The 27601-nt window shown below is 40.7% G+C and overlaps 1 protein-coding gene across 1 annotated transcript in view; it reads right to left on the bottom strand.

The window, feature by feature from the left end:
* Nucleotides 1-27601, bottom strand: part of TMEM117 (transmembrane protein 117) — a 310319-nt gene that overhangs the window by 85943 nt on the left and 196775 nt on the right. Inside the window, 1 exon segment of the mRNA XM_060777572.2 lies at nucleotides 18088-18185. Within this exon segment, the coding sequence (XP_060633555.2) occupies nucleotides 18088-18185 (98 nt within the window).

Here is a 27601-nt window from a genome sequence, read left to right as displayed (position 1 = left end):
TTGCAGATTATTTCATCTGTGCTTGGATCTTGTAAATTACTTTGTTTTGGACAATGCTGAATATTCTATGGATTTTTTTTTCAAAAAAGCTAACGTAAGTTTACCAGTAGGGCTTATTCAGGAGAAGCAAAACCTTATTGAAGGCCTTGTTTTAATATAGAGAGATTGCTGTGATGTGCACAATTATTTTATTTTTAAGTCAAAAGATCAATTCAAAATATTGTCTGATAACAACAACAACAACAACAACAACAACAACAACAACAACAAAAATTATGGATGTTTATAATATTTGTTTACAGCCATATTAAGTTACATATGCATAAAGGATGTCTCAGTACTCAGTACACCCCACTGTTTAAAAAAGGAGAACAATTGCAGTGTTCTTTATATTCAAGGATTTCATGGAAGAAGATTCATCCACATAAAACACAAGTGGTTTTCCTAGAGTAGAAAAAACTATTTATGAGGTTTTGGGGCATAGGTTATGTTAAAATTAATTCTATTTCTGTAAACACGTAGATCATAGATAATTTTCCTACATGTACTTTCTGCACAAAATCCAGTATTTGGTTACAGGAAACAGTGCATTTTTCACAAAATACATGTTGTTCCCAAATTTGTTTTCTGTGCAGAAAAACCATTTTTTTAAAAAATAATGAATTCCATCCAATTAAACAACGAAATACAAATAGCATTCGGATATGTCCAGAAATACTTCTCCTGGAGGAAGTGAAATATGCTGAACTGTTTATTCCAGTTCTTGGCAATGAACAAACAAACAGCAAAGGTTTACATCTCTGAAGCAAACCTAGTACTATTTTTTCCCCAAATAATAAATGTCATTAGGAAAAAAGAGGAAAACAGTGACATACATTTCTAAACAGAATACACAACAGACAAAGAAAGTAACAAACACAGTAGACAAGCAATGCTGACCACATTCAAAACTCAAAAAAGGAACATTAAAGCCATATTAAAATTACATGTAAATGTTAACAAAACAGAATTAAAAACCCTTTCTTCTCCCCAGGAAAAAGAGAAACATAAAACAGAAGTTTGGTAGCAATTTTGAAGGAAGTTATTCCATAACACGGATGCTATAATGAAAAAAAGCTTGTTCTTGTACTAATAGATTGTGCTCCCACTAACAAAAGAAAAGGAAATGACATGCAGAAGGTGGTAATTAAAACAGATGGGACTAAATTTTGTTCCACTTGTCATCATAAGCAAAGTATTCTCTTTTGTTTGTCCACCTTCACATTTGGTGCCATCATAAAGTGTGCAAAGGTTTTGCAGGCCTTCCAGAACCACTTTTTGAAGTTAGAAGGGCTGATGTAAGCAAGGTTGTTCAAAATCCCCCCATTCAATAAGTATAAACTGTCATCTGTTGAAGTCAGCATGTGTCCTCTGTACCACGGCCATTTTTGAAATATTATTAAGTTGATTTGACCATTCAGAAGGATGGGTTTTTTCAATCACATAACAAATAGTCTTAAAACTACAATGACACGAATTCATACAGAAGGAAAATAGCCCAGGATTCAGTTTGCATCACAAATTGCCTGTCAAATACAGAAATGTGTGCAAACTTTTTAGATCTCTAGATCTCCAGACCAGATTATGTGAAAACAAATAAGGGAGAGTGAAAGGGAAAGAAGACATGATCTTAATATATTAATTGATATTAAGCTCAGGTAATGAAAAGGTCTGCAGAGTCTCTCACAGGGCTTGTAAGGTAATATGAGGTATTATCTCACCTCTGAGCAACTCCTAGGCAGCTTTGCATCAGGAAACATAGAGTATGATAATGCATGAAAGTGGCGAAAAACACAATTCCATGCTGGAGATCATCAATGATTGAAAATAAATCTGGCAGTATCATAAAGCTGTTATACCCATCTGTGGTGAGCCTACACTTGGAATTCTGACAACAGCTTCTCAAAAAAGGATAACAGAGCTGGATGATTTGTAGGAAAGGAGGCAATGATTCTATAGGGTGAACAACCACTCATGTAAGATGCCATTCTGTAAATGGTTGACATTCCTATTGAAAAGACAAAGGAAATATGCCAAGCTATCCTAGACATAGTGATTTGGCTCAAAAGACTAAACAGAGCCAGACATCAAGGAACATGCTGGGAGTTGTATGTTGGATGATCCTGAGTAATATTCTCAATGAAGCTTTTTGCTCCTTGAATGGCAAGAACTAAAGAAGGCTACAAGGATTATGTGATTGTGTGTTTGTTTGTTTATTTGTAGTTTACACATTGGGCTATCAATGGGAAATACTATGATTTGAAAAAAAGGCCCATGCAAAACAGGGAATTTGACATAATTTGTCTTCCTCTTTTAGTACATTAGCATTTTGGATTACCCAAACTGAGAAAAAAGAGAAGCAGAAAGATAAGAAGAAACACTTTTGTCACAGAGAATATAATACACATACAGAATTCAATATTATAGCATGTAGTGCTTGGTATCATAAATAGCTTCAGAGGAAGGGAAATTTGAGCAAAGTAGGTTTATGAATAGAAAAGTACTAGATTCTAAAGGTACTGGATTCTGTCTGATTCTGAAGTCATCTATACAGACCATTTAATGGAGTTTGAAGTTAGCTTCAAAATGCAGTGGCCAGATGACAAGTATCTACAAAAGTACATAAACGAAAGCCCTTAATGTGCATCAGTGCTCAGGTTTGTGTACTCACCATCCGAGCCTCAAACTGGTTCCAATATTTCCTATGTAATCATGTGCACAGCGAAACCACTTTCTTAAATACCAGTTTGAAACTTAATTAAATAGTCAGTGTAGATGGGGCCTATATTTCAAAGGAAAGAGCTGGTAAAGCCACTTCAGGGTATTTCTTGTCTTTAAAAAACCCTATGAAATGTATGAGGTTACCATAAACTGAGAAGCAGCTTCAAAACACACACATCTTTCAATAGCTGCTGGTCATGATATGCAACCTTCATATTCAGAAGCCATATGCCTTAGCATAGTGCTAGATGTATACACAAGCAAGATTCATTTTAGAACCTCAGATTAAAATAAACTCAATTTTAGAGCTTCAGGTGATAAAAAACATTTTCTTTAAATCCCAATAGTTGTTGGAGCGAATGCTTTGGGATCTCTTACATAGCAGAAGGCCTTTTCATATCTTAATCCAGTAGAGTTTTGAAATACTAACTGTCGGGAAAGCATGGGCTACAAAAAAAGACATCTATTGATTATGTGTGTTGTGGATTTTCTAGAAGCTTAAGTGCTATGGAAAACAAGATGATGAACTAACAGGATGTTCAGTTTCGACCATCAGGACTCTTCACATGTTATAAACTGCAGTTTCTCTGATGCTGGAAGGCAACACTTGTGTTCTCTCACCTTATATTATCCCATTGGTGGAATATAATGTAAGTCCCTGGATCTCAGAGAAACTTGTGACCTCATTGAATGGGCCACTGGAATTGTCATGTACCATGCTGAATCTGTCAGTGTCCATTGGGGGGCATGAGGAATCTGTTGCCCCACACCCTGCATTGGTCAGCTCACTCATCACCTCATGCCACTGTGGGAAGCACTGGCCACCCAGCTTCTCCGTTGATCTCAATTAACACAGGAAGCCTCCCGTGTTGTCGTTGTGGTGGCATGCACTAGTTCTCCTTCCCTTTTACCATGGAGCCCCACTGAAGTAGCAGTGCGTCATGGCATGGAAGCCAGTGGGCTCGGTGATAAAAGGGAAGATGAACTAGCACTTGCTGCCAAATTTATCCCTGTCTGATGAGGTTGTTAGCCAGGCAGATATTTTGCCTGTAATTTTCAAAACAACAACAAAACTCCTTAACTTCTGAGTTTTTTTTCCACTGAAATCCTAATTAATTAATCAAGGACTGCCTCCTCTCTTAGCCTCATATATTTAATACAGTAGCTCTTTGACTGAATTTAATAATACTAATGATAATAAACTTTCTTTATATACTGCTCGATCTCCCCGAGGGGGACTCAGGGAGGTTTCCAAGTAACAACACCAAAGGATACAGAGTAAACAGCATAGCATAAAATTAACAAAAACAACACAAGCATAAAATTATCACAATAACATATATATATTAAAAATAATCCTGCCTGTTCAGAGCAATTAAAAGGCTGATTTTGCAGTAGACATCCCAATTTTTCTAATACGTGTTGTTCACTGATTGTTAGTTCACATATTGTTCACTAACTGTTACTCTTAGGAACAGTATGGCCTCCTTTCTCCATTCATAGTCTTTTAAAGGAAAAATGAAACGATTTTACTAAATGCCAATGTTCAACCAGGTTGCAGATATTCCTATTATACCTGTATATACTTTCTCTTTTCATACTAGACAATCTACTCATCCATTTCGGCTTTGAAGCTTCAAATATCAGCACACATACATCCATATATTTTGTCTCTCGTTATGCATCACACTTTGCCTGTGATTTTTTTTCCTACGGTACCTTTGACTTTTTAATTGCCTCTGAGCACAGTTGCTTCCCACGACTTCTTGTACGCATAAAGCTGTTGCCTACCAGTTTGTGCACACAAAGGAGAGATGGTTACAGTAGCACCATCTGCCTTGTTCTAGGAAAAGCAAAGGGATTAGGCTGGTGGAAAAAGAAACAGTATACTGTATGTTTGCCAGTTGTCAGATGGCTTGCTTGGAAAAAGAGTCCCTTTGGAGTCACAAGGCCAGAACAGTACTGTACTTTCAGAACTATGAAAAACACATCTCCAAAACTTGACATGAAAGATTGCCAAGATTTTATTGAAAAGCCAAGGATAATCACATAGTGACACACTAGTAAGACAACAGGTGCACTAAAAGAAAGAGTTCTACCTCCCACAAGAAAATAAGCTTGCTTAGTTTTGGCTATTAAATGTTTGTTTTAATAAAACCAACACTGGCAAAATATATGCCTACCCAAGGATTGATACCTGTTAAAGAAGGTTTTCCCACTGTATTGACCTTATTGTGGAATGTTTTCTCTAAATAACATTCTCCTTTTGATGACCCCCACCCCATTCACTGGCACTGAAGTTGGCTTTATTGCAGCATCAAGTTACAACACAGTTTTTTGTGGGTTTAATGATCTTATTCAGCTTTCTACATGCACATGGTTTAAATTGTTTTTACTTGCTGGTTTCATATGCATAGCCTTCAACTGTCTTGATGTGGCAAGTACAGTCCCAACTAACATTCTGTTGTCTTTTTGTTTTTCAGCTGCTTTTAAAATGTCCCAGTTTCTCTTCCACCTTCCACATTCCCCTTTTTTCCCAGTGTTACCTCAATTGCTCCAAACCGAATTGAAAGTACAAAAGTTTTAAAAGGACAAAAGTGCATTCAATTAACTCAGCAGTTGAGAAAAAAGAGGAAGGAGAGGAATCTTGGCTTTCCCTGAAAATTCAAACAAATGCAAACTGCTGCTTGACCATATGTGTTCTCATTTTCTGCTGTGAAATATTGGAGGCTACATGCTTATTTTTAGATTGTGCATTATCTTTTATTGTTTCACATGATAAATTAAGTCACTTCTTCTCATGTCAGGAGCGACTTGAGAAACTGCAAGCCACTTCTGGTGTGAGAAAATCGGCCATCTGCAAGAACACCTGGATAATTGATCTTTTACCATCCTGTGGAAGGCTTCTCTCATCTCCCTTCATGAGAAGCTAGAGTTCGACAGACAGGAGCTTACTCTACTCCCTGTCTTCGAACTGCCAACCTGTTGGTTGACGAGTCCTGCTGGCAGAAGGGTTTAACCCATTTAGCCCATGGCATGGTAGTTTCAGTGTTGTAGATGGCACCTAGGAGATCAAGCTTCAAATCACTACTTAGCTATGAATCTCAGTGGGTGGCCTTTGGGAAGTCATCTTTTCTCGACCCCAGAGGAAGGCAACAGGAAAGCTCATCTGAATAACTCTTGCTAAGAAAATCCCCATGATAGGCTGGCAATAAGTTGGACTCCAATAACAATAATAAATCCTTTTGGTTGTGCCTAGTTTGAAGAAATGGGTAGGTGACTGGGGAGGGGAGGGGGCGGCGGCTGAAAACAGACTCTTTATTCTTCAAATTTACTCACCTTGGTCTTGCAAATGGAAAAAAATGTATTCCATCACTCAGGTAGGAATATCATGGGAAGAGGACCGGTTCGGATACCATTATCCTACTTTACTTGGTCAATGAATAGTAAAGGGACTTTCTGTATGACTCTGATTACTCACCAGCTATTCTAGCCTAGTATCTTTATCATACAAAACTGCTATTCCATTGCAGTTACAGTGACATTGATAGTGGATACATACTTGAGCACCCTCAATAGCAAATCACTCTTTAACCACACTGTTTTCCCTAATTAGACTTTCACATGTCTTCATAACAGTGCCTTCCCACACTACCATTGTTTGTTTATTTCTTTTTTACTTTTAGCACAATTCCAGCTTTTAAAAACAAACAAAAGACAAATATGACCATAAAACATAAAAAGAAAGTGATCAGGTTAGGAATAGTGAGGAGGAGCAATGATAGAAAGAGAGTCCTGTCCCTGATATCACTTCACTGCTGGCATACCAGCATAGAAGCAGAAGGGAACCATCACACCATGGCAGGTAAAGGGAATGTTGTGAGATTGTGAGCTATTGATGGGTTTTGCCAGTTTAAGGCTAATAATGGGAGAAGAGAGTTTGCCTGTCTCATGCAATAAAATCATAGGTCTCAACTGTTGGCCCTGTAACCTACGAGCATGAAAGGATACAGTTATTAACACAAAGGATTCCCACATGACTGTCTCAATAGTCTCCCTTGCATCATGAAATTGATATGTTCATTGTACGGACAGTGGAGAAAGCTGATAGGAAGAAAATCAATTAATGTACTAGAGTGGCATTTTGCTAAAAAGCTAAAAGAATAAGTTCTAAAGCAAATAAGATCTTAATTAATCATCTGTAGAAGCTAAGATAACTACACCAAGGCTATCCCACTTTGGCCATATTATGAGAAGAGATGGCTCAATATAAAAGATGAGAATACTTGGTAAGGTGACAAGCAGCAGGAAAAGGGGAAGACAGATCGACTAAAGCAAGGAAGCCACAGTCCCAAGTCCAGCAAGAAATGAGCAGGGCTGTTGATAAAAGGGTTACTTGGAGGTTTCTCATTCATATGGTTGCCATAAATTGAAGCTGGATTAAAAGCTATTAACAACAGATGGAGAAGTTTTGAGGCCCTAACTGTGGATCATATATAATTCTGTGTAGTACCACAATGGGGATGTGATGGCATGGAAGAGCCTGGCTGAGATGCACAAACTCACTATTTTCCTTGTTCATGAATACAGGAGGGGGAATTATTGGCCCTCTCTGCTGCATGGGCTCTTCACGGTTGTTTCAAAGATGGCATCAGAAATGTTCCTGAGACTGGAAAATGTTGGCCCGGGGAGTCAGCACAATCACCTACAGGTAGGACTTTAAAAAGGCAATTAAGCTGAGACTCCCTGAAGACACAGGTTTGCAGTTTGGGAGTTTTCCTGCACTCATCGCTGAGCCTGGAACCTCAGGTTTCGGCAGTAGCCAAGTGAGCATTCACATAATTAAAATTTGTGTGCCAGCTGCGCCTGTACCTTGAGAAGTCAGACTTGGCCATGGTGGTCCACACTCTCGTCACATCCCAAATAGACTACTGCAATGCGTTCTACATGGGGTTGCCTTTGAAGACTGTTTGAAAGCTGTAAGTAGTCCAACAGGCCGCAGCCAGGTTGATCACTGGAGTGGTGTACAAGGATCATACAACTTTCTTGTTACGTCAGCTCAACTGGCTGACAGTCAGCTACAGAGAGCAATTCAAAGTGCTGGCTTCAACCTATAAATCCCTAAATGGTTCCAGTCCAGCTCACTTGTCTGAATGTATCTCCCTTTATGAATCAGTTCAAGCACTAAGATCTGCTGGAGAAGTCTTGCTCTGGATTGCACTGCCATCGCAAGCACGATTGGTGGGTATGACAGGCAGGGCTTTCTTGGTGGTGGCCCCTTGGCTGTTGAACTCCCTTCCTAGTGAGATTAGATTGGCCTCCTTCCTCCTAGTATTTAGGAAACAAGTTAAAACCTGGCTATTTAAACAGGCCTTCAGTGAGTGATGGAAATGCACTTTAACATCCTGTCATGACACAGTTAGAAATGAAACAGCCGAATTATAATTACGGGATTGGTGCAATGCGTTATTTGTGTTGGGAGTTTATTATGGTTTAAAATGTTTAAGGGATTTTAATGTGTATTGATATGTTTATTGATTTTAGTGATTTTATATTGTTTTCTTTGTTTATGAACAATGAGGCATTGAATTTTTGCCTAGATGTATGATGTACACTGCTCTAAGTCTCCCATGGGATGAGAAGAGCGGGATAGAAATGAAGCAAATAAATAAGAAGTAAATAAATAATCTCTCATTATTTGTACTGCAGGTGGATTCAGAATTAAAGCAAGTAGCTCACTGCAAACCATTTGAGGGGGAAAGCCATTCTGCGGAACATCAAAAATAAACACACGGCCAAAAGGAACTTAGTCTGTTTCTTAAAAGCTGGGGCTGAAAAAGAGATGTGCTCTAGAGGTCAACTGTTAGAACCATTTCAAGGAGAAAGTTTAATCAAAAGCAGGAGTGGGGAGAGGAGGGAGGTAGTGGAAGACTTTGTAATAATGCCCAGCCATAGCCACATGTCTTTGAGCCAGCTAATGCTATGGAGCATCTAATGCAATTTAAATGTACGCCAATTCCATTTTAATGCAGACTTCTGGCAACTCTGTTTCTTTTCCATGCTCTTTGTGTAGTTAATGGCATCAAATGTGTGCTTACATGGCAATAGAAAAAATGCATGTTTATAGGCTATAGAAAAGCTAGAATGCTCAAAAATATGTACCATGTTCAAATGTAATAGCATACATTTGTTAAATCCACTCCCTTCCCTCCTTCTGCTAAAGAGCCCAACATTATTCTGTGGATGTTCACAGGGATTTTCCCATTTGCAATAAGGAGCAGTTTATATTTGTACCACAGGAAGTGCTAAATATAAAACAAACTATAAATTAAGAGTCATGGTTCATCAGAAGGCAAGTTAATCCAATCCATGAGAAAAGAATAGAAATGGGACATAGCGTAAAGCATAAGCGAGACTTCCAGGCAACTGACAATAGTATCACATTAAAAGGTCTTTAGCTACACTTTTGGGGGCATTGTAATAAAGAGATTGGATATAACATCAAGGCATTAATAAAGTACCTTGACTTGAAACGTGTCAAAGGTTTGTGGCTCTAATAATTTCAGGACATCCATTCAAAGTTGTTGTCTTTGTATGATAAATTTGCAAAGCAAAATGAGCAGTGAGCAAAAACTATGTGTGTGTGGGGGGGGGGGGGGAGGTGGGACAACAATGAGACCTGTACAGCAGCTGCTGTTAGCATACTGTGATTTACTGACATTTTAATCTATTTGAGGTTCTATCTGTTGCTTTTCCTATTGTTGCAATTGAGGGTAGACAACATGTAATTACAGAGAGTGAAAACATCAGCACAGTGTTCTCATTATTTCATCTCAGTTAAAAGGAAAAATGTAACGCCTTCCTATCGCTCAGCTATCAGAAGATTATCTCTGAGCCAAAAAAGGGGAAAGCAACATTGATATTCATAATGAAATATTTTGTAAAAAAAAAAAAGAAGCTAAACCAAGAACTCTCAAAGCTTTCTTTTGTTACATTATACAGGCCAACCAACAACATTTGAGTTTGTTAAATTTGACATAATGTGCAAGAATAGAAAAGAAGTATTGCAGAACTGGCACTGTGAAAAAGACTATTTGGTCTCAGCTTTCAAAACCAAATAATTGTAGATCATGGGTGAAAAGAAGAAGAATGGGGAGTAAGGAAGGAATGGAGAAGAAGGGAAAAATAGAAATTCAAGTCTTGTTCCTTCAGTTCTATTATGCACAACTAGATTTTAAAGAGGGCACTTGCTTTTTTGGACTATGGCTATCAGACTTCCCACTGATCATTCAGGCAGGAGTATTCTGGGAGTTCTCATTCAAAAAAGGAACTTTTCCAAGTTCTACTTCTGAGGCTGGATTTACACTGCCTTATAATTGAGTTTCAGAATGTGGATTATATGCATTGATTTGGATTCTAAAGCAGTGTAGACTGATATAATCCAGCTCAATACAGTTAATCTACCTTCTGAAATGTTATTATAGACCAGTGTAGATCCAACCACAGTGAAAACTGCATGAACACCTTTCTCACACCTGTCATTTATCCAGAACAAGTCCAAAAGCGATAAACAAAGTGAAACTGACGAAATAATTAAAATTGGTGTATTACGAATTGATAAAGTGATCTATTGTGTATCCCCTTATCTGTTTGTTGATAGGCATGCTATCACCAACCAGAACATTTTGCAGCATAGTGAGAAAATTGCTTCAGACAACAAGTACTGGGGGTAAAGAACAAATAGAGTATGTGCCATGAAGCCTTTCCTCTGCCCTTAAAGCTATCCTATTAAAACTTCACCAGTGTTGAAGTATGATTCATCTGCTAGCCAACTCAGTTTCTGTACATCAACCAGTCACCACATCTTGATTACTTCAGGGAACAGAATGCCTTGGGTCACCTGTAAGACAGTCCCCACAACAGATCAAGGACTGGAATATTTGTTGAAATAAATAGCTCAATATAATGACTTATTGGATTCCAGAGCTTCAAAAAGGTACTTTTTTGACTAGGAGAATTCCATAGCCACTGGCCATGTATGCTGTGGTATTTGGAGGCTTGCCTAAAAAAATTTGAAAATTCCAAGCACTGGTTATAAACAAGGCAGGTAGCTTTTCACTCCTTCAAAGCTAAAGAAGTCATGCTGACTTTTGTCTCCAGAGGAAGCAAAGATAGGGTACTAAAAGTACTGTACCAGAATGATGAAAAAGAATCCCTGCTAATTAAGTAGTTGGTGATCCTCTAATTACATGAAGACTGCAATACAGACAATAATATAAAGGCCAGCATCAACTATGGTAGAGAGGTGGTTGTGATTACGGCACATGATCTGCTTAAAATTCTAAAATTGTATCTGATTTGTATCAGAAATATATATATTAACTATTATACTATTTTTTGTCATGATTGCTAAATATCAGCTGGTAGAGCTGTGCTAATTTAAGTTAATTGCTTCATCTTGAGAAAGTAAATGAAAATCTTTTTCTACTTGAAAAATCCATGTTCAAATTCTCTGTTAAGTGAAAATAGTGTCATATAAAGAGTATTTGGTTCACATGTGGTTCCCCAGCAACAGGCACTTTAAATAGGTTCCATATTATCCAACAGTACTTATCCAATAAGTTTGGTATTAGGGATTGTTGTTGTTGTTGTTCATTCGTTCAGTCGTCTCCGACTCTTCGTGACCTCATGGACCAGCCTACGCCAGAGCTCCCTGTTGGCCGTTACCACCCCCAGCTCCCTCAAGGTCAGTCCAGTCACTTCAAGGATGCCATCCATCCATCTTGCCCTTGGTCGGCCCCTCTTCCTTTTGCCTTCCACTTTCCCCAGCATAATTGTCTTCTCTAGGCTTTCCTGTCTCCTCATGATGTGGCCAAAGTACTTCAGCTTTGTCTCTAGTATCTTTCCCTCCAGTGAGCAGTCGGGGTTTATTTCCTGGAGGATGGACTGGTTGGATCTTCTCGCAGTCCAAGGCACTCTCAGCACTTTCCTCCAGCACCACAGCTCAAAAGCATCGATCTTCCTTCGCTCAGCCTTCCCTAAGGTCCAGCTCTCACATCCGTAGGTGACTATGGGGAATACCATGGCTTTGACTATGCGGATCTTTGTTGCCAGTGTGATGTCTCTACTCTTCACTATTTTATCGAGACTGGACATTGCTCTCCTCCCAAGAAGTAAGCGTCTTCTGATTTCCTGGCTACAGTCTGCATCTGCAGTAATCTTTGCACCTAGAAATACAAAGTCTGTCACGGCCTCCACGGTTTCTCCCTCTATTTTCCAGTTGTCAATCATTCTTGTTGCCATAATCTTGGTTTTTTTGACGTTTAGCTGCAACCCGGCTTTTGCGCTTTCTTCTTTCACCTTGATTAGAAGGCTCCTCAGCTCCTCCTCGCTTTCGGCCATCAGAGTGGTGTCATCTGCATATCTGAGGTTGTTAATGTTTCTTCCAGCAATTTTCACCCCAGCTTTGCATTCATCCAGCCCCGCACATCGCATGATGTGTTCTGCATACAAGTTAAAAAGGTTGGGTGAGAGTATGCAGCCTTGCCGTACGCCTTTCCCAATCTTGAACCAGTCTGTTGTTCCGTGGTCAGTTCTGACTGTTGCTACTTGGTCCTTGTACAGATTCCTCAGGAGAGAGACAAGGTGGCTTGGTATGCCCATCCCACCAAGAACTTGCCACAATTTATTATGATCCACACAGTCAAAGGCTTTAGAGTAGTCAATGAAGCAGAAGTAGATGTTTTTCTGAAACTCCCTGCCTTTCTCCATTATCCAGCGGATATTGGCAATCTGGTCTCTCGTTCCTCTGCCTTTTCTAAACCCAGCTTGAACATCTGGCAACTCTCGCTCCATGTATTGCTGGAGTCTTCCTTGCAGGATCTTGAGCATTACCTTACTGGCATGAGAAATAAGGGCCACTGTACGGAAGTTTGAGCAGTCTTTCGCATTTCCCTTTTTTGGTATGGGGATATAAGTTGATTTTTTCCAGTCTGATGGCCATTCTTGTGTTTTCCATATTTGCTGGCATATGGCATGCATCACCTTGACAGCATCATCTTTTAAGATTTTAAACAGTTCAGCTGGGATCCCGTCGTCTCCTGCTGCCTTGTTGTTAGCAATGCTTCTTAAGGCCCATTCAACCTCACTCCTCAGGATGTCTGGTTCTAATTCATTCACCACACCGTCAAAGCTATCCTCGATATTGTTATCCTTCCTATACAGATCTTCTGTATAGTCTCGCCACCTTCTCTTGATCTCTTCAGCTTCTGTTAGGTCCCTGCCATCTTTGTTTCTTATCATACCAATTTTTGCCTGAAATTTACCTCCAATGTTTCTAATTTTCTGGAAGAGGTCTCTTGTCCTTCCTATTAGGGATTGGCACCCTTCAATATTTACAAAAGTTCTGGGCCTTTTCAAGGTGTCATAAGTCATCTACTCCATTTCCCTTTTAATTTTTAATAACTGCTGTGGTGTTTTGGAAAGTCATGAAAAGACCTTCTCAATGACCGCGTCCAGATTTCAGAACTCCCTACTGAGAAACGATTCATTGTCCTCTTGGTAGTTTTCTGGTGGTAGCCTTTTTATTTAAATACACAGTTGGCTGACTAAATTGATTTCTATTTCTCCATGACTCTGTTTTAATTCACATATTAAATGATTGAAAAACTGTTTTTCAGTGGGTGCCCTTGCATGATTTTTAAGTGAATTGAATCTTTTTTTTATTGAGAATATTATTGTTTACAATTTTTAGAAAGGTGAGGTACATATGTAACAAATAAGGAAAGAAGATGTAGCTACCTTCCAACATAAGAAACTGGTTGATAAATATGTCTTTCTTTAAGAGGTCCACTTTGTTTCTACTGGAAAGTCCTCAAAGATGGTGATGGCTAATCCATCATCTCCTCAAGACCTTCTCAGTCTAGTCTTTACATACGTCCATTTTATCTCTTTTTCCATTCAGTAGGCATATGGAATTGCTTAATTAAGTACATACAAATGGTTTTGCGTTTCAATGTTTAATTTCCATTTTTCAAACTGACAGCTATTCATCTTAGGAGAAATCTTCTCCATTATAATGTGTACAAAATGATGCTTTTAAATAAGAAATCACACACCAAGACATGTTTGACAAAAATGTGTAGAAGTATAAAATATGTAAATTATAGAGTCTCCTGAGGTAACATTGATCAATGCCTTTGAATAAACCATATCAATTTCCCCTTCTTCTTTGAGCAATATTCAACACTTGCTGAAGTCAATTAAATTTGTCAAAATGGAGGCTAGAAGCAAGTTATTCTTCAAAGTGCACAGGCAGAAAGCTATCTATAGAGAAACACATGTGGCTTTAGAAAATGAGGCGTATGGGAATTTGAAATAATGGGTTGCGCAGACCTCAAATTTACAAAATTCTTCCTAACTGGTTATTGACAACAAGCTTGTTGAAATTAATACTTTGGCTTGGGCTAATCTGGACAATTTCCCCCCTATAGTCATTTGGAGTCCTTATATCAGGAAAAAGGAGGGATGACATAAAGCAGAGGTCCCCAAACTATGCAATGTGAAGCCCTTGGGGCTCTGCAAGTAATAGTGAGGGGTTCTGGGGTGCCATGCTGCTTCCTGCCTCCTCCTCTTTCCACCTCCTCTTCCTGAGAAATTCAGGGAAACCATTGTTTGAAGGTGTCAAAACAGCAGCAACATCCTCCTGGATCACAGGCCCTTTATCCTCCACCTTCCTCACTGATCAGACTCTTTTCCTTGCCACCCAGACCTGACCCTCCCATGCCTTCTTTGCTTGCAAAACCCTGTTTACCTCCCACCACTCAGAGGGTACTCTGGTTGTGCTTTTATTGCAGGGAGTTTCTGTTGTTGTTGTTGTTGTTGTTGTTGTTATTTGTTATTTGTTGTTGTTGTTGTTATTAAAAAGTCTGGGTGGCCAACTGTTGGGGGTTCTTTGATTGTGCTTTTCCTGCATGGCAGAAGAGGGTTGGGCTGGATGGCCCCCAGAGTTCCTCTTATTACTCTTATTACTTACTCCTTACTACTACTACTACTACTACTACTACTACTACTAGCTGGATTGCCATCTGCCAGAGGCACTTTGTATTTTTCCTGCATGGCATTAAGGGGGTTGACTGGGGTCTTCTGCTGAAATATTGTTAAGTTTATGTTGGTTAAAATTGTTCTTCATTTTAAGTATTGTATTATTCTTTCTTTTATAATTTTGCACTACACAATCACCATCACCATCGTCACTGCAGTCATATGTGAAGATCAGTGCCAAGCAGTGATCAAGCGAAAAAGCCTGTCCATGAGGAGACTTGCCCTGGGACATCACCTGCTATGCCAGCAAAAGTGATTATCAAAGGCAGTGCACTCACAAGTGTGTTTGTGTTTTTGGAAGTCTGTGAAATCTGTGGGTTGCTTCTCCAGCACCACAGCTCAATGGGGTTGATTTTTCCCCTGTTAGCTTTCTCCTGACAGGACTGATCCAAGGTATAGAAAATCTCTAATGATTTCAGTTTCACCCACTTTAATGCTATACAGATCTCCTGTGCTTGTCTTTTTAAAGTATTTATTCACTTCATTGCTAAACTTTCATCAGTAGTCAATCCAAATCTTTGCTATTTTCTGCTAGGAATATGATCTTCCCAACATCTATTAAATTATTGATGTTTCTTCCTCAAGTTTTCATACTTCTCTCCTCCAAATCTTATCCTACTTTCCACATTGCATGTTCTGCCTGTGAATTAAATAGATAGGATGATAAAATTCACCCTTGTCTGACTCCCTGGCAACTAAAAACCATTCTGATATAGGACTTAATCCAGTTCAGTCATAGTCTCTAATTCATCACGAAAACCAGCTCTGTGTTGTTAATCTACATGGCTAATGCAGGGTAGGATTTGGAAATATGTTCAGTAGTGCTTATTCCAATGCAAGAGCATATCCCTGCTTGGCCATGGAAACCCAATGGGTGACTTTGGGAAAGTCATATATCAGCCTCAAAGGAAGGCCTTGAACAAATCTTGCCAAGATAGCCATATAACGAAGTTGCTTATCAACAACAACTTGAAGGTCCACATCAAATAATAAGACGGAATTGCTGCCTTCATCCCAATACAATGGATTTTTAGAACAATGTTGAGCAAGCAGATTTGACTGGATCCACATATCAATATAATTTTAATAATACTTATACCATTTGCAAACATTCACACATTAAATTGACAATAGAACATTCACTTTTTACAATGGCATACATATTTTTAATTGATAACAGTTTTTGATCCAGCTACATATTCCCATTAGCTTATGAACAGAAGCATATTTGTGTTATCATTAACACTGTTTTGTGAATAGCCACTGCAAAGGTTTTTATATGCATTCCAGGGTTAATTGAGAATCATGTGGACATCCACATGACATCCTCACTTCTGATTATGTTGGATAGGATGAATAGAGATTGCAGTCCAACATAAAATTTACCTTTAGTGTAAATTCAATGTTCAGTTTGCTGTTCATATGCCTTCTAATCAACTATGGCTTGTGGCAATCCTATCTTACAGTTTTCCTGGCAAGTTTGACATTGACTTTGTCTCAGGCTGAGAATGTTTTTGACACCCAAGGTCACCTATTGAGTTTCCATAGATAAATAGGGATTTGAACCCTGGTTTCCTAATCTAACATCAAAAACCTAGACCAAGGCCCCTCAAACTAAGGCCTGTGGGCCAGATGTGGCCCTCCAAGGTAATTTACTCAGCCCCACCCTAAACTTTAAACTTAGGGTCACCCTAAGTCTGAAACGATCTGAAGGCATATAACAACAATCCTAATTACCTTGACTATCTCACCAGCCAAAAGCAGGCCCACACTTCCCATTTGAAATACTGGTAAGTTTATATTGGTTAAAATTTTCTTCCTTTAAATACTGTATTGTTCTTTTATGGCTTTTTGCACTTCAAATAAGATATCTATACAGTGTGCATAGAATGTTTATGTTTTTTGCAAACTATAGTCCTCCCCCTGCCCCAATATTCTGAGGGACTGTTAACCGGCCCTCAGACTAAAAAGTTTGGAGACTCCTGCCCTAGACCATGGTGGTCAATTTCAATAGACCTGAAATGATCAGTATTTATGAAAGTATTAACAGAAAAGCCCCATTTGTTTCGATAGATCCACACTAACTGGGCTTTATATTGGGTTCAGTTTATTGTCACTGGTAAGGCTTTATACATGTTTCTCTTATCACTGTACTTACAAACACATCCCACATTAAGCCATTAAGATGTACATACTTGACAGGTATACTTCTACTACAATAAATTATAACCTATGACAAACTGCACCATAATATATTTGCTCATTTTTAAGGCACCATAAAACTTAATTATAATTTTTAATATTCTTCATTTCTTCCTTCCTCCTCTCCCCTCTACTTATTAGAATAGTCAAGTCGGTTGTTATAAATGCCTGACATGTAACCCATAAAAATGTCATTACTTAATAAGCAATGTTGTCTAGGGCAATTGTATTTCATTGCACAGAGCTAAAAATAAATGTATTTATCTTGCCCTTTACATGTTTAAAATCCCAATTAGGCTAAGTTTTTGAAGATAAAACGAATCTATTATTAAATTTAAAAGAGTACTCCAGTTTTTCGGTGACAAATTATTTCAAGGTAAAAATAGTTATTAAAACATGCTAATATTATGCAAAATAGTAATTGAAATAATGTTGAATATAAATTGCAAATCGATCTTAGAGTTCCTTTCTTGCACATACTTGCAAATATGATTTAAGTTATATAAGATTGTAAAAAAATACCCTAATTACTGCTCATATATGTGTGGGCAAGAATTGGGGCAAAGGGAAAAAAAAATACTGCATATATACTTCTGGGCAAGAATTGGGACAAAGGAAAAAATCCCGCCATCAATAGATGCCTGGAAGAGAAATATTTTTCACAGAATATTAATGTACGAGGTACAAGGTCACTCATGAAAACATTGAGAAAGACTGCACAACACAAAATGTATTTCTGGAGTAAGAGATTTATATTATCAGGCTGTAGAGAGATGAGTCATTTGAGTATTATTAATAAATCAGACAATGAATATATTTCTTTCAGGATTGTACATTCATTCAAATAAATAAGTGTATTTGTCCCTGACTCCTGATTTTAGTTTTGTACCTCATGTTTTGGAGGAGTACAATAAAAATATACTTCTCCAAAGCAACATTTTCAAAGAATTCATAAGAACATAGGTACAAAGCATGAGTCTTGCTAACTTGGGAATTCTCAGTAAATAAATTGCTAACTCCTACCAGAACAAAATGATCCTTGTGTTCCCCCTTTTCCAGAAAGCTCTAGCAGATTTTCCCCAATCAGGATAGGGCTTGTCCTGAAGCATCATATCTGTGACCTGGAATAAAGGAGGCAAAAAAGACAGAGAAAGAAGTTCAACCTGGGATTTTTCAGTCTAGATTTTTAAAATTCTGTCATAATATTTTACCTCAAATTTTGCTCAAAATTGATATCTCCATGTGAGAAGTGTCCCAATACACAAGAAAAGATTATACAAATAGTTATTCAAGCTGAATATGTTTGTTTAGTAAGAAACCTCCTTTGGTGAGCTGAATTAGGTTGGATCATATCTAAGTATACAAAAGGTAGCTTATATCCACTATACCTGTAAGCCCTTTCTTGGAACAAGGCATGCATGCAAAAGAAATAATATCACTTTTTTAAAAAAGCAATGTTCCCCTATATGCCACATCAACAACCCATGGCACCACAATGTTTTCCTCTATTTTTAGAATAGTACATGAAGAAAGTATAATGTTTCACAGTAAAGAGGATTGTGTGGCAAGCCTAAGCCATATCATAGGTAATCTCTTGTAGCCAAATATGATTATATTCCAAGGGTAGAGTAACTGTGAAGACCTATTCTGGATCTACGTGGTCTTTCACAATGAGGAAATAGATTTCCAGATAGAAGATGGTCACGATCTAAATGGACACAGACAGCAATGGTAAGTATTTTTTTCATCACCTAGTGCAACTGTACCATTTTACATGAATGGCCACTAACAAAAAGATTGTTATTTGGAGCATCACTATAGTAGAGCAAAAGAGGCTTGATTACCATTTGGCTAAACATGTCATTGAATGATAGCAATGCCACAGAAAGGTACTACACACACAGCAGTTAAAAAAAGAATAAAATCAGTAGGTGCAAAAAAAAAAGGGAATTTATTGAAAGAACAGTTTCTTTTCATTTTGTACTTATCGGTTCTAATTTTTTTAATCTCCATTTGATATCAAAAATGGGCTCACAGCTGTAATTGTCTGAGAACACCTCTCTGTGGAGAGAAGACCTTTTCAAATTCCTATTATGTGCTCTTTTGAAATTTCCTACAGCTGAGATCATAATCTCTGCACCTGTATCACATTACCATAAAGCTCTGTCTGTACTTGCCTTTGTGGAAAAATTAAAATCCTGCTATCCTTCTTAAAATGAGAAATGTATAGGGCTAATTTCTAGAAACATCAATAATACCAGAACATGCATCTTCTAGGGCAATGGTTCTTCATCCTCTGATGGCCAACAAGTGTATAAAATTATCATCACACTTCATGCTCAGCCACAAAACATTATAAATGTCATTACTGTCATGACAGCTTTCTTCTAAATCTAGCTCCAGTGTAAAGGGGAATTTTTGTTATGTTCAGACTGTTTTCCTCATAAATTAATGCCTATAAAAGCTGTCCTGCCCTTGTGTAACTGAATATAGAAACATTGATGCCATGAGTGGAAGCAAACAAATCACATCATGTGCTGTTTGACCTTTACTCATATATAACTGTAGATTTCCCATCTACAGGCTACTGCTTCAGCACCATGGAGAGCACTTTCCCTTGGAGATGGTTCTCCTGGACTCCGACTCCTTTTCTATTCCTCACTGGGAATGTATTAGTCATTCCTTTCGAATTTTGCAGTCTTCCTGGTAAATTTGAGGCTGGGAGCTCTGGGTCAATCATAAATGTGTAAATGTGTGCTGCAAAGAGTAATGTGGTTTTATTGGGATTTGAATCCAGCCTATTCTTGGGTATTCAATTTTATTTACTTATCATGTCAGAAGCGAATTGGGAATTCAGTTATAATGTATAGAAAAACCACAAATAAAGTTAAAAACTTGGCATTATACTAAATTCAATAAAATTTATTCAATAACACAGGGAGAGAAAAGAGATCTGGGTCTTTCTGCAATTCTTACTGTCAGCTTTATATACAGAGAAAAGAGCGTGGGATATGGAATAGTCCAGGTACTGCCAGGAAACAGAAGGCTATACAGTAGACTGTGCAAAATATTAGAAGGGTTATTTCTGTGGTTTGGGGTGCTTATCATCAGCCAAGAGGAGGTATTTAACTGTCAAGGAAAGCTAGGCATAACGTTTTTAGATTCCCAGTATAGTGTGCTATTGTGGAATGCAGCTGTAGGCAAGGCTTGGAGATGCTAAATTTGGGGATTACAGTTTTCAAAATCCACTGACTAACATGCAGGAAATTTTAGTCCAAAAAGTCATGTTTCCAGACTCTTATACAATGCTAAAGAATGGCGTGTAAAAAAATACTATGTGAGCAAGGAGGAGTGGACTTAATCTGAACTGGATTTTCTTGGATCAGTCAATCATCCAGCTGATGATAGGATAATTATCAGATCAAGGGGAGATATGTGGACATTTTTCTGTAAAGTTACATTTGCAGTATCCATGGCCTATCTTTGGCAGCAACATGAATTGGTTATTTCTTCAGGTGATGGATAAAAAGTATATTCTGGATAAAAGTTTTAGGTTTAAATATCCAAGTTTTTGAAAACAATCCATGACTTCTATATTTTCTGAGAGCTACTTCTCATGCAACAGAATTGAATGCTGCTCTTGTATTTCATTTATGTTTCAGAGCTAGCTTGGCACAAATAGGACATAGAAGGTTTGGGGGATTCAACTATAGCTCCCAGTTCTCCATCCAGTGTCTGTGCTTGCTGGGGAATCCAAGAGTTGCAGTTTAAAAAGTAACTTTTCCAAGATCTGGATAGTTTTGGAAAGAGAGAGTTCTGTAAACCCAGAGGGTACAGAAAGTTGCTACATAGATAAGACACAACATAGTAAGCTCTAATGGCTTTGGTGTGAAGTTTTGCAGGCTTCATCCTTGCAAAAATTGCCCCCTAAACATCGTGAAAGCAAATGGACATAATTATCTAATTCAGAGTATGCATGCATGCATCTTCATGGAAGAGCAGATATTTTGTGTTTAAAAGGAGTCAGGTTCAAACCTTGCATTTTCAGATGTAGCTGGCAAAGAATTTTGTGAAACTCAAGAGCAGTGTTTCTCAACCTTCCTAATGCCATGACTCCTTAATGTTGTGGTGACCCCCAACCATAAAATTATTTTCGTTGCTGCTTTGTAATAGTAATTTTGCTACTATTATGAATTTATCTGATATGCAGGATGTATTTTCATTCACTGGACCAAATTTGGCACAAATACCCGATATGTCCAAATCCGAATACTAGTGGGGTTGGGGAGAGGGTTAATTTAGTCATTTGGGATTTGTAGTTGCTGGGATTTATAGTTAACCTACAATCAAAGAGCACTCTGAATTCCACCAATGATGGTATTGAACCAAACTTGGCAGACAGAACTCCCATGACCAACAAAAAATACTGGAAGCGTTTGGTGGGCATTGACCTTGAGTTTTGGAGTTGTAGTACACCTACATCCAGCGAGCATTGTGGATTCAAACAATGATAGATGTGAACCAAACTTGGCACAGATACTCACAGTGCCCAAATGTGAACACTGGTGGAGTTTGGGGAAAAGAGATGTGACTGCTGGAATTTATAGTTCACCTACAATCAAAGAGCATTCTGAACCCTACCAACAATAGAATTAGGCCCAACTTCACATACAGAACTTCAATGATCAACAGAAAATACTGTGTTTTCTGATTGTCTTTGGTGACCCCTCTGACACCCCCTCACGAGCCCCCAGAGGTCCCGATCCCCAGGTTAAGAACCACTGCTCTAGAGAGTTGCCACAGGTCAGTATCATCAACAGTGGACAAAAGAGGGCCAATGGTCTGAATAGGCAGCTTTCTTTCAGAACTCCCCAATCTGTATGGCTATTATTGTAACACATCTAGTGTTTTAATACTATGAGAGAGTCTATATTTCATGAACTACAGGTACTTGATTCATTACATTACATGCTTAAATGGTACAGATATTTCATTATGTTTTCCCCTTCCAGCAAAACACTGAGTGGGTATAAATAATTTTCTGGTAGCTGGAATTTCAAAAGCAAAAAGATGACAAGATTTATCTGCAGGTTTGATGTGTCTTAAAAGACTTTTGTTTCATTATCGTGAGGGAAAAATTAAGTCTTATGTTTATAATCCAGAATTATGGCCCACACAACTGTGCCATAATGTAATGTTCATTAGCTTACAACTTCAGAACAAGTTTTCCCTTAACATATGGTTCTTGAGCACCCCGAGGATTATGGTAATCAAATAAGTTTGGCTAATATTGATGCTACTTTTCACCCTCGTAAATAATCATAACTTGGATGCAGATTAACAGGTGGCTCATTTAAATGTGAGTGTTAAAAATTAGAACAACTATTCACATTTTTAAAATATTTGATAAGAGAACACTGTGTGGGTTTCATCATAATTCTACCTCATTAATTATCATTGGCATCAGAGGTAGAAAACAGAACTCTGGTATCATACGGTCATCGGGATACAAGTTTCTCAAGCTTCACTTCCTTGGACTACCCTGTTGCATGTAGTGCCAGCATTTGTTAATTATTAATTTAAAGGCAGCCAAATCAGCATTGAAGCAGGACCAATGGCCCTTATAGCATGACACCATGTGCATCTACTGCCAGTCTGCTTCTTCCCTATGATTAACCCATTGCCTGCTATTGACGGGAAAAAATCCACCAACAGCTGTCTATCCATCAACATTTCAGTCACCTACCTTGGTCAACTGATCAATTCTGCTTCTAGGGGAATAATGTCAGAGGGTGGATTTTTTTCCTTCTCCCACTCTTTTCCCATCACTTGGCTATTTCCAACTATTTCACTAATAATTTACAGCAATATTTGCCTTTAAAGAAACATCAGTGCTGAAACTGCAAAGTTGCTTTAAAACTAAATAAATTATGAAGCAGCTGAAGTTTGGGAAAGTAGAGTTATGAGTATAGACTTCCGGTTAAGATGGCAGCATGCTAACAGCAACCTTTCCACTCGGACAGGACGAGCACTCTTAATCCGAGCTAAAACGAAGCCATCCACCCCCATCCTAACCTCCCTCCACCGGCTCCTTGATCGGCAACGCCTCAGGATCCCGTAGGGGGCCTTGCGGGGCTGACTGGTGAGACCAGGGAGGAAAAAGGAAAAAGGGGAAAGGAAGGAGGTAGAGTGAAGGCCCCACCATTACCACCATTCTGGCCTGTGAATGCTCCCTCCTAAACTGCTTCGTGGACCTCTTCGGATTGCAGGGCTCACCTAATTTACCAACTGCTATCCCGCTGCTGCTGCGACCCCAAAAGGGTGACCAGAACGACCGAGCTGTGGCGATTGGTGAGCTGTTGACTCTCTAAACAACCCCTGCCCGAGTGTAAGCTTGAGCCATCCAAAAGCAGACCGTGGGATTGCCGGAGTGGATCGCTAGGATCAATAACTGTTCCACAGACCTACCGGCTTGCGGACGATTGGACTGCTGAGGCCTACAAGCCGGGGGGTGCTCTTGTCTGCCCGTCTTCGGCCCATCCATCTCCTGCCCGGCGGGTCCTTTGGCGGCCTGGTGGTGGAATTCTCCCGCGCTGACTAGGTCGCGATCCTCCCGTGCCTTGTTGGGAGTTGCTTCCGCGTCTCGGCGTTCTGTTCTTGGCGAGGGCTCTGGGGGCGGCCTGGCCGGATCCCCTTGCGCTCTGCGCTGTGGCTCCTCCGCACCCCTGGGTGGTGCTGTCTCCGCGTTCCATCCTTGGCGAAGGCCCCAGAGACAGCTTGGCTGGGCTCATCGGCGCGTCCTGGATGACGACACCTCTGCGCCGCTAAGTGACATCGCCGCGCCTCCACCTTGCGGAAACTCCAGGAGCGGCCCGGCTGGGCTCCCCCCTGCCGGAGTGAGAGTGAACTCGACCAACAGAGCTGACCATCTGGAGCGCAGCGGTTCTCCCGTGTTTCCCACTCCGGCTGCGATTCATCATTAAGCGATACCACCACCTTAGGGTTGCGAGGCCATCGCTTGGTTGGCTGGAATCACTTTTTTTGTGACATAGCTGCTGTTACAGAACTACCATCGGCCGCCACCATTGAGCTGCTATCCTTATATTGCCATCCTTTATATTATCGCCTCCATTCCGGAAGAAACGTTACTAATTCAACATCATGTTACCAACTCAGCATCAGATCCTGAAGCCATTGTGGCCTCCTTATCTAACATTCCTTGCAAAGTTCTACAGCAGCCGTAATCTGTGGACTCCCATAAGATTACCCTTCTGACTCTACTCTATGACTGATGTATTAGGGGGAGGGGGGCTAAATGGGAATCAGATATAACAACAAAATTGAGGACTGACTATACAAACTACATCTTGTTGCACTGTTACTGCATTATTATTACGACCGTCTTGGCCAACGCTGCTAATTTTCCATCCGCCAGCACTTTAACCATTGAGTATAATCTGCACTTTAAATTCTGTGCACTTTAATGCTATTAAGCCTCCACTACAGCACTTTAACTCTCTAACAACGTGATACGCTAGAGCACTTTAATTACATCTTGCACTTTAATACCTGCTGATACTTGAAATCTAGTGACTTGTACCAACGCTGTTCCAACGCTGCTCATCCATGTCGGCTCTCATCCCTTGGTACCTGCTAACAGTATTGTTGGTGGACTGGGAAGGGGATAGAGGGTGGAGTGGGTGGGTAGATCCTAGAAATAGCATAGCAGGGTTAGGAAAGGACTGGAAGGAGGTAGTATGGCACAAGGAGAAATCAACAGAGCAAATAATCTGGAAAGAACTATGGGATGAAGCTACGATTTTGAAGTGCAACATCGACGAAGAGGGGTATTCCACTAGCCGAGGGGTCCCCATAGAAACCATAACAGGGAGGGGGAGATGCGGGAAAGGGAGACCACCAATTCGGCCTAGAAACAGTGGAAAATTAACAACTCAAATTCGGCCTAGGGATAGAAGAAGAAATTTAAGAACTTGTAATCGGTCTCCTGACGTGGTAAGTTGGGGTACCCAGGATGGCGGTCCCTCTGGGTTGAAGATGGTGCTGCTGAACGGCAGATCTGTCAACGGCAAAACATCTTTCATCCAAGATATAATTCTGGAGGAACGGGCAGATCTGGCGTGCATTACGGAGACCTGGTTGGACAAAGCTGGAGGAGTAAATTTGTCCCAGCTTTGTCCACCAGGCTTCTCCGTACCGCACCAATCGAGACCTGGAGGGCGGGGAGGCAGAGTTGCGGTAGTCTATAAAAATTCTATCCCCCTGACCAGAGGCCCCATCCCGCAGTCAACTAACTTTGAATGTGTCCACCTGAGGGTGGGTGACCGGGACAGAATAGGGATTCTGTTAGTGTACCGCCCACCTCGCTGCACTACGGTCTCCCTACCTGAGCTAGCAGGGGTGGTCTCAGGCCTGGCATTGGAGTCCCAACGGCTTCTTGTGCTGGGGGACTTCAATGTACACGCCGAGACTACCCTAGTAGGAGCGGCTCAGGACTTCATGTCTTCCATGGCAACCATGGGGCTGTCCCAATGGGTATCTGGCCCCACTCACAGTGCTGGACACACATTGGACTTGGTTTTCTGCCAGGGATGGGAGCAAGGTGGTGGTGTTGAGGAGTTGTCCATCTCTCCGTTGCCATGGACCGACCACTATCTGGTCAGTTTTAGACTTACTGCACCTCCTAACCTCTGCAGAGGTGGGGGACCCATTAAGTTGGTCTGCCCCAGGAGGCTTATGGATCCGAATGGATTCCTGACGGCTCTTGGGGATTTTCCCGCCACCTCGGTTGGTGATCCTGTTGATGCCCTGGTGTCCCTCTGGAACGGGGAGATGACCAGGGCAATAGACATGATTGCTCCGGAACGCCCCCTCTCGAGTAGCCGAGCTAAACCAGCTCCTTGGTTCAACGAGGACCTGGCAGTGATGAAGCAAAGAAAGAGGAGACTAGAGCGCGTGTGGCGTTCAGACCCGAGCGAGTTAAATCAAACACGGTTTGTTGCCCATCTAAGGCATACGCCGTGGCAATAAGGGCAGCGAAGAAATCTTTCTTCGCGGCCAATATTGCATCCGCAAAGAACCGTCCGGCTGAGTTGTTTCGAGTTGTCAGAGGCCTATTAAATCCCACCACCCCGGATGGGAACCCTGACAACTCGACGGCCCGCTGTGAAGCATTTGCTCGGTTCTTTGCAGACAAAGTCGCTTTGATCCGTTCTGGCCTGGATACCATGTTAACGGCAGTCTCTGAGGATGTAGCTGGAGCATCTGCTTGTCCGATTTTGTTGGATTCGTTTCAATTGGTGAAACCCGAGGATGTGGACAAGATACTTGGAGGAATGAGGGCAACAACATGCATCCTAGACCCCTGCCCATCCTGGCTTCTAAAGGAGGCCAGAGGAGGATTGGCCGAGTGGGTAAAGGTGGTGGTTAATGCCTCCCTTCGGGAAGGCAAAATTCCAGCCAGCTTAAAACAAGCTGTAATAAAACCGCTGTTGAAAAACCCATCACTGGACCCCACTCAATTCGTCAACTATCGGCCTGTTTCCAATCTCCCCTTCTTGGGCAAAGTCCTGGAACGTGTGGTGGCCTCACAACTCCAGGTATTCTTGGTAGACACGGATTATCTGGATCCGGCGCAGTCTGGCTTTAGGCCGGGACATGGTACCGAGACAGCCTTGGTCGCCTTAGTGTATGATCTCCGGCGTGAGCTAGACAGGGGGAGTGTGTCCCTGTTGGTTCTGCTGGACCTCTCAGCAGCCTTCGATACCATCGACCACGGTATCCTTCTGGGATGCCTCGCGGGAATGGGCCTTGGTGGCACTGTTCTACAGTGGCTCAGGTCCTTCCTAGAGGATCATACCCAGAAGGTGTTGCTGGGGGACAACTGCTCGACCTCACAACCATTGTCTTGTGGGGTCCCGCAGGGTTCAATACTGTCCCCCATGTTGTTTAACATCTACATGAAGCCGTTGGGAGAGATCATCTGGAGTTTCGGGGTGCGGTGTTATCTGTACGCAGATGACGTCCAACTCTGTCACTCCTTTCCACCCACTACTAAGGAGGCTGTTCAGGTCCTGAACCGGTGCTTGGCCGCTGTATCGGACTGGATGAGGGCTAACAAATTGAAACTCAATCCAGACAAGACAGAAGTACTCCTGGTCAGTTGAAAGGCCGAGCAGGGTATAGGGTTACAGCCTGTGTTAGACGGGGTCACACTCCCCCTGAAGACGCAGGTTCGCAGCTTGGGTGTGACCCTGGATTCTTCGCTAAGCTTGGAACCCCAGGTTTCGGCGGTTTCCAGGGGAGCATTTGCACAATTAAAACTTGTGCGCCAGCTGCGCCCGTACCTTGGGAAGTCTGACTTGGCCACGGTAGTCCACGCTCTGGTTACATCCCGTATAGATTACTGCAACACGCTCTACGTGGGGTTGCCCTTGAAGACTGCCCGGAAGCTTCAGATGGTCCAGTGCGCGGCAGCCAGGTTGCTAACGGGAGCGGCACTCATGGAGCACACCACTCC

This window comes from Anolis sagrei, chromosome 5, assembly GCF_037176765.1.
Source record: "Anolis sagrei isolate rAnoSag1 chromosome 5, rAnoSag1.mat, whole genome shotgun sequence".
Classification (NCBI taxonomy): domain Eukaryota; kingdom Metazoa; phylum Chordata; class Lepidosauria; order Squamata; family Dactyloidae; genus Anolis; species Anolis sagrei.
Note: the sequence above shows the minus strand (reverse complement) of the source record. Positions and strands in the feature narration are given on the sequence as shown.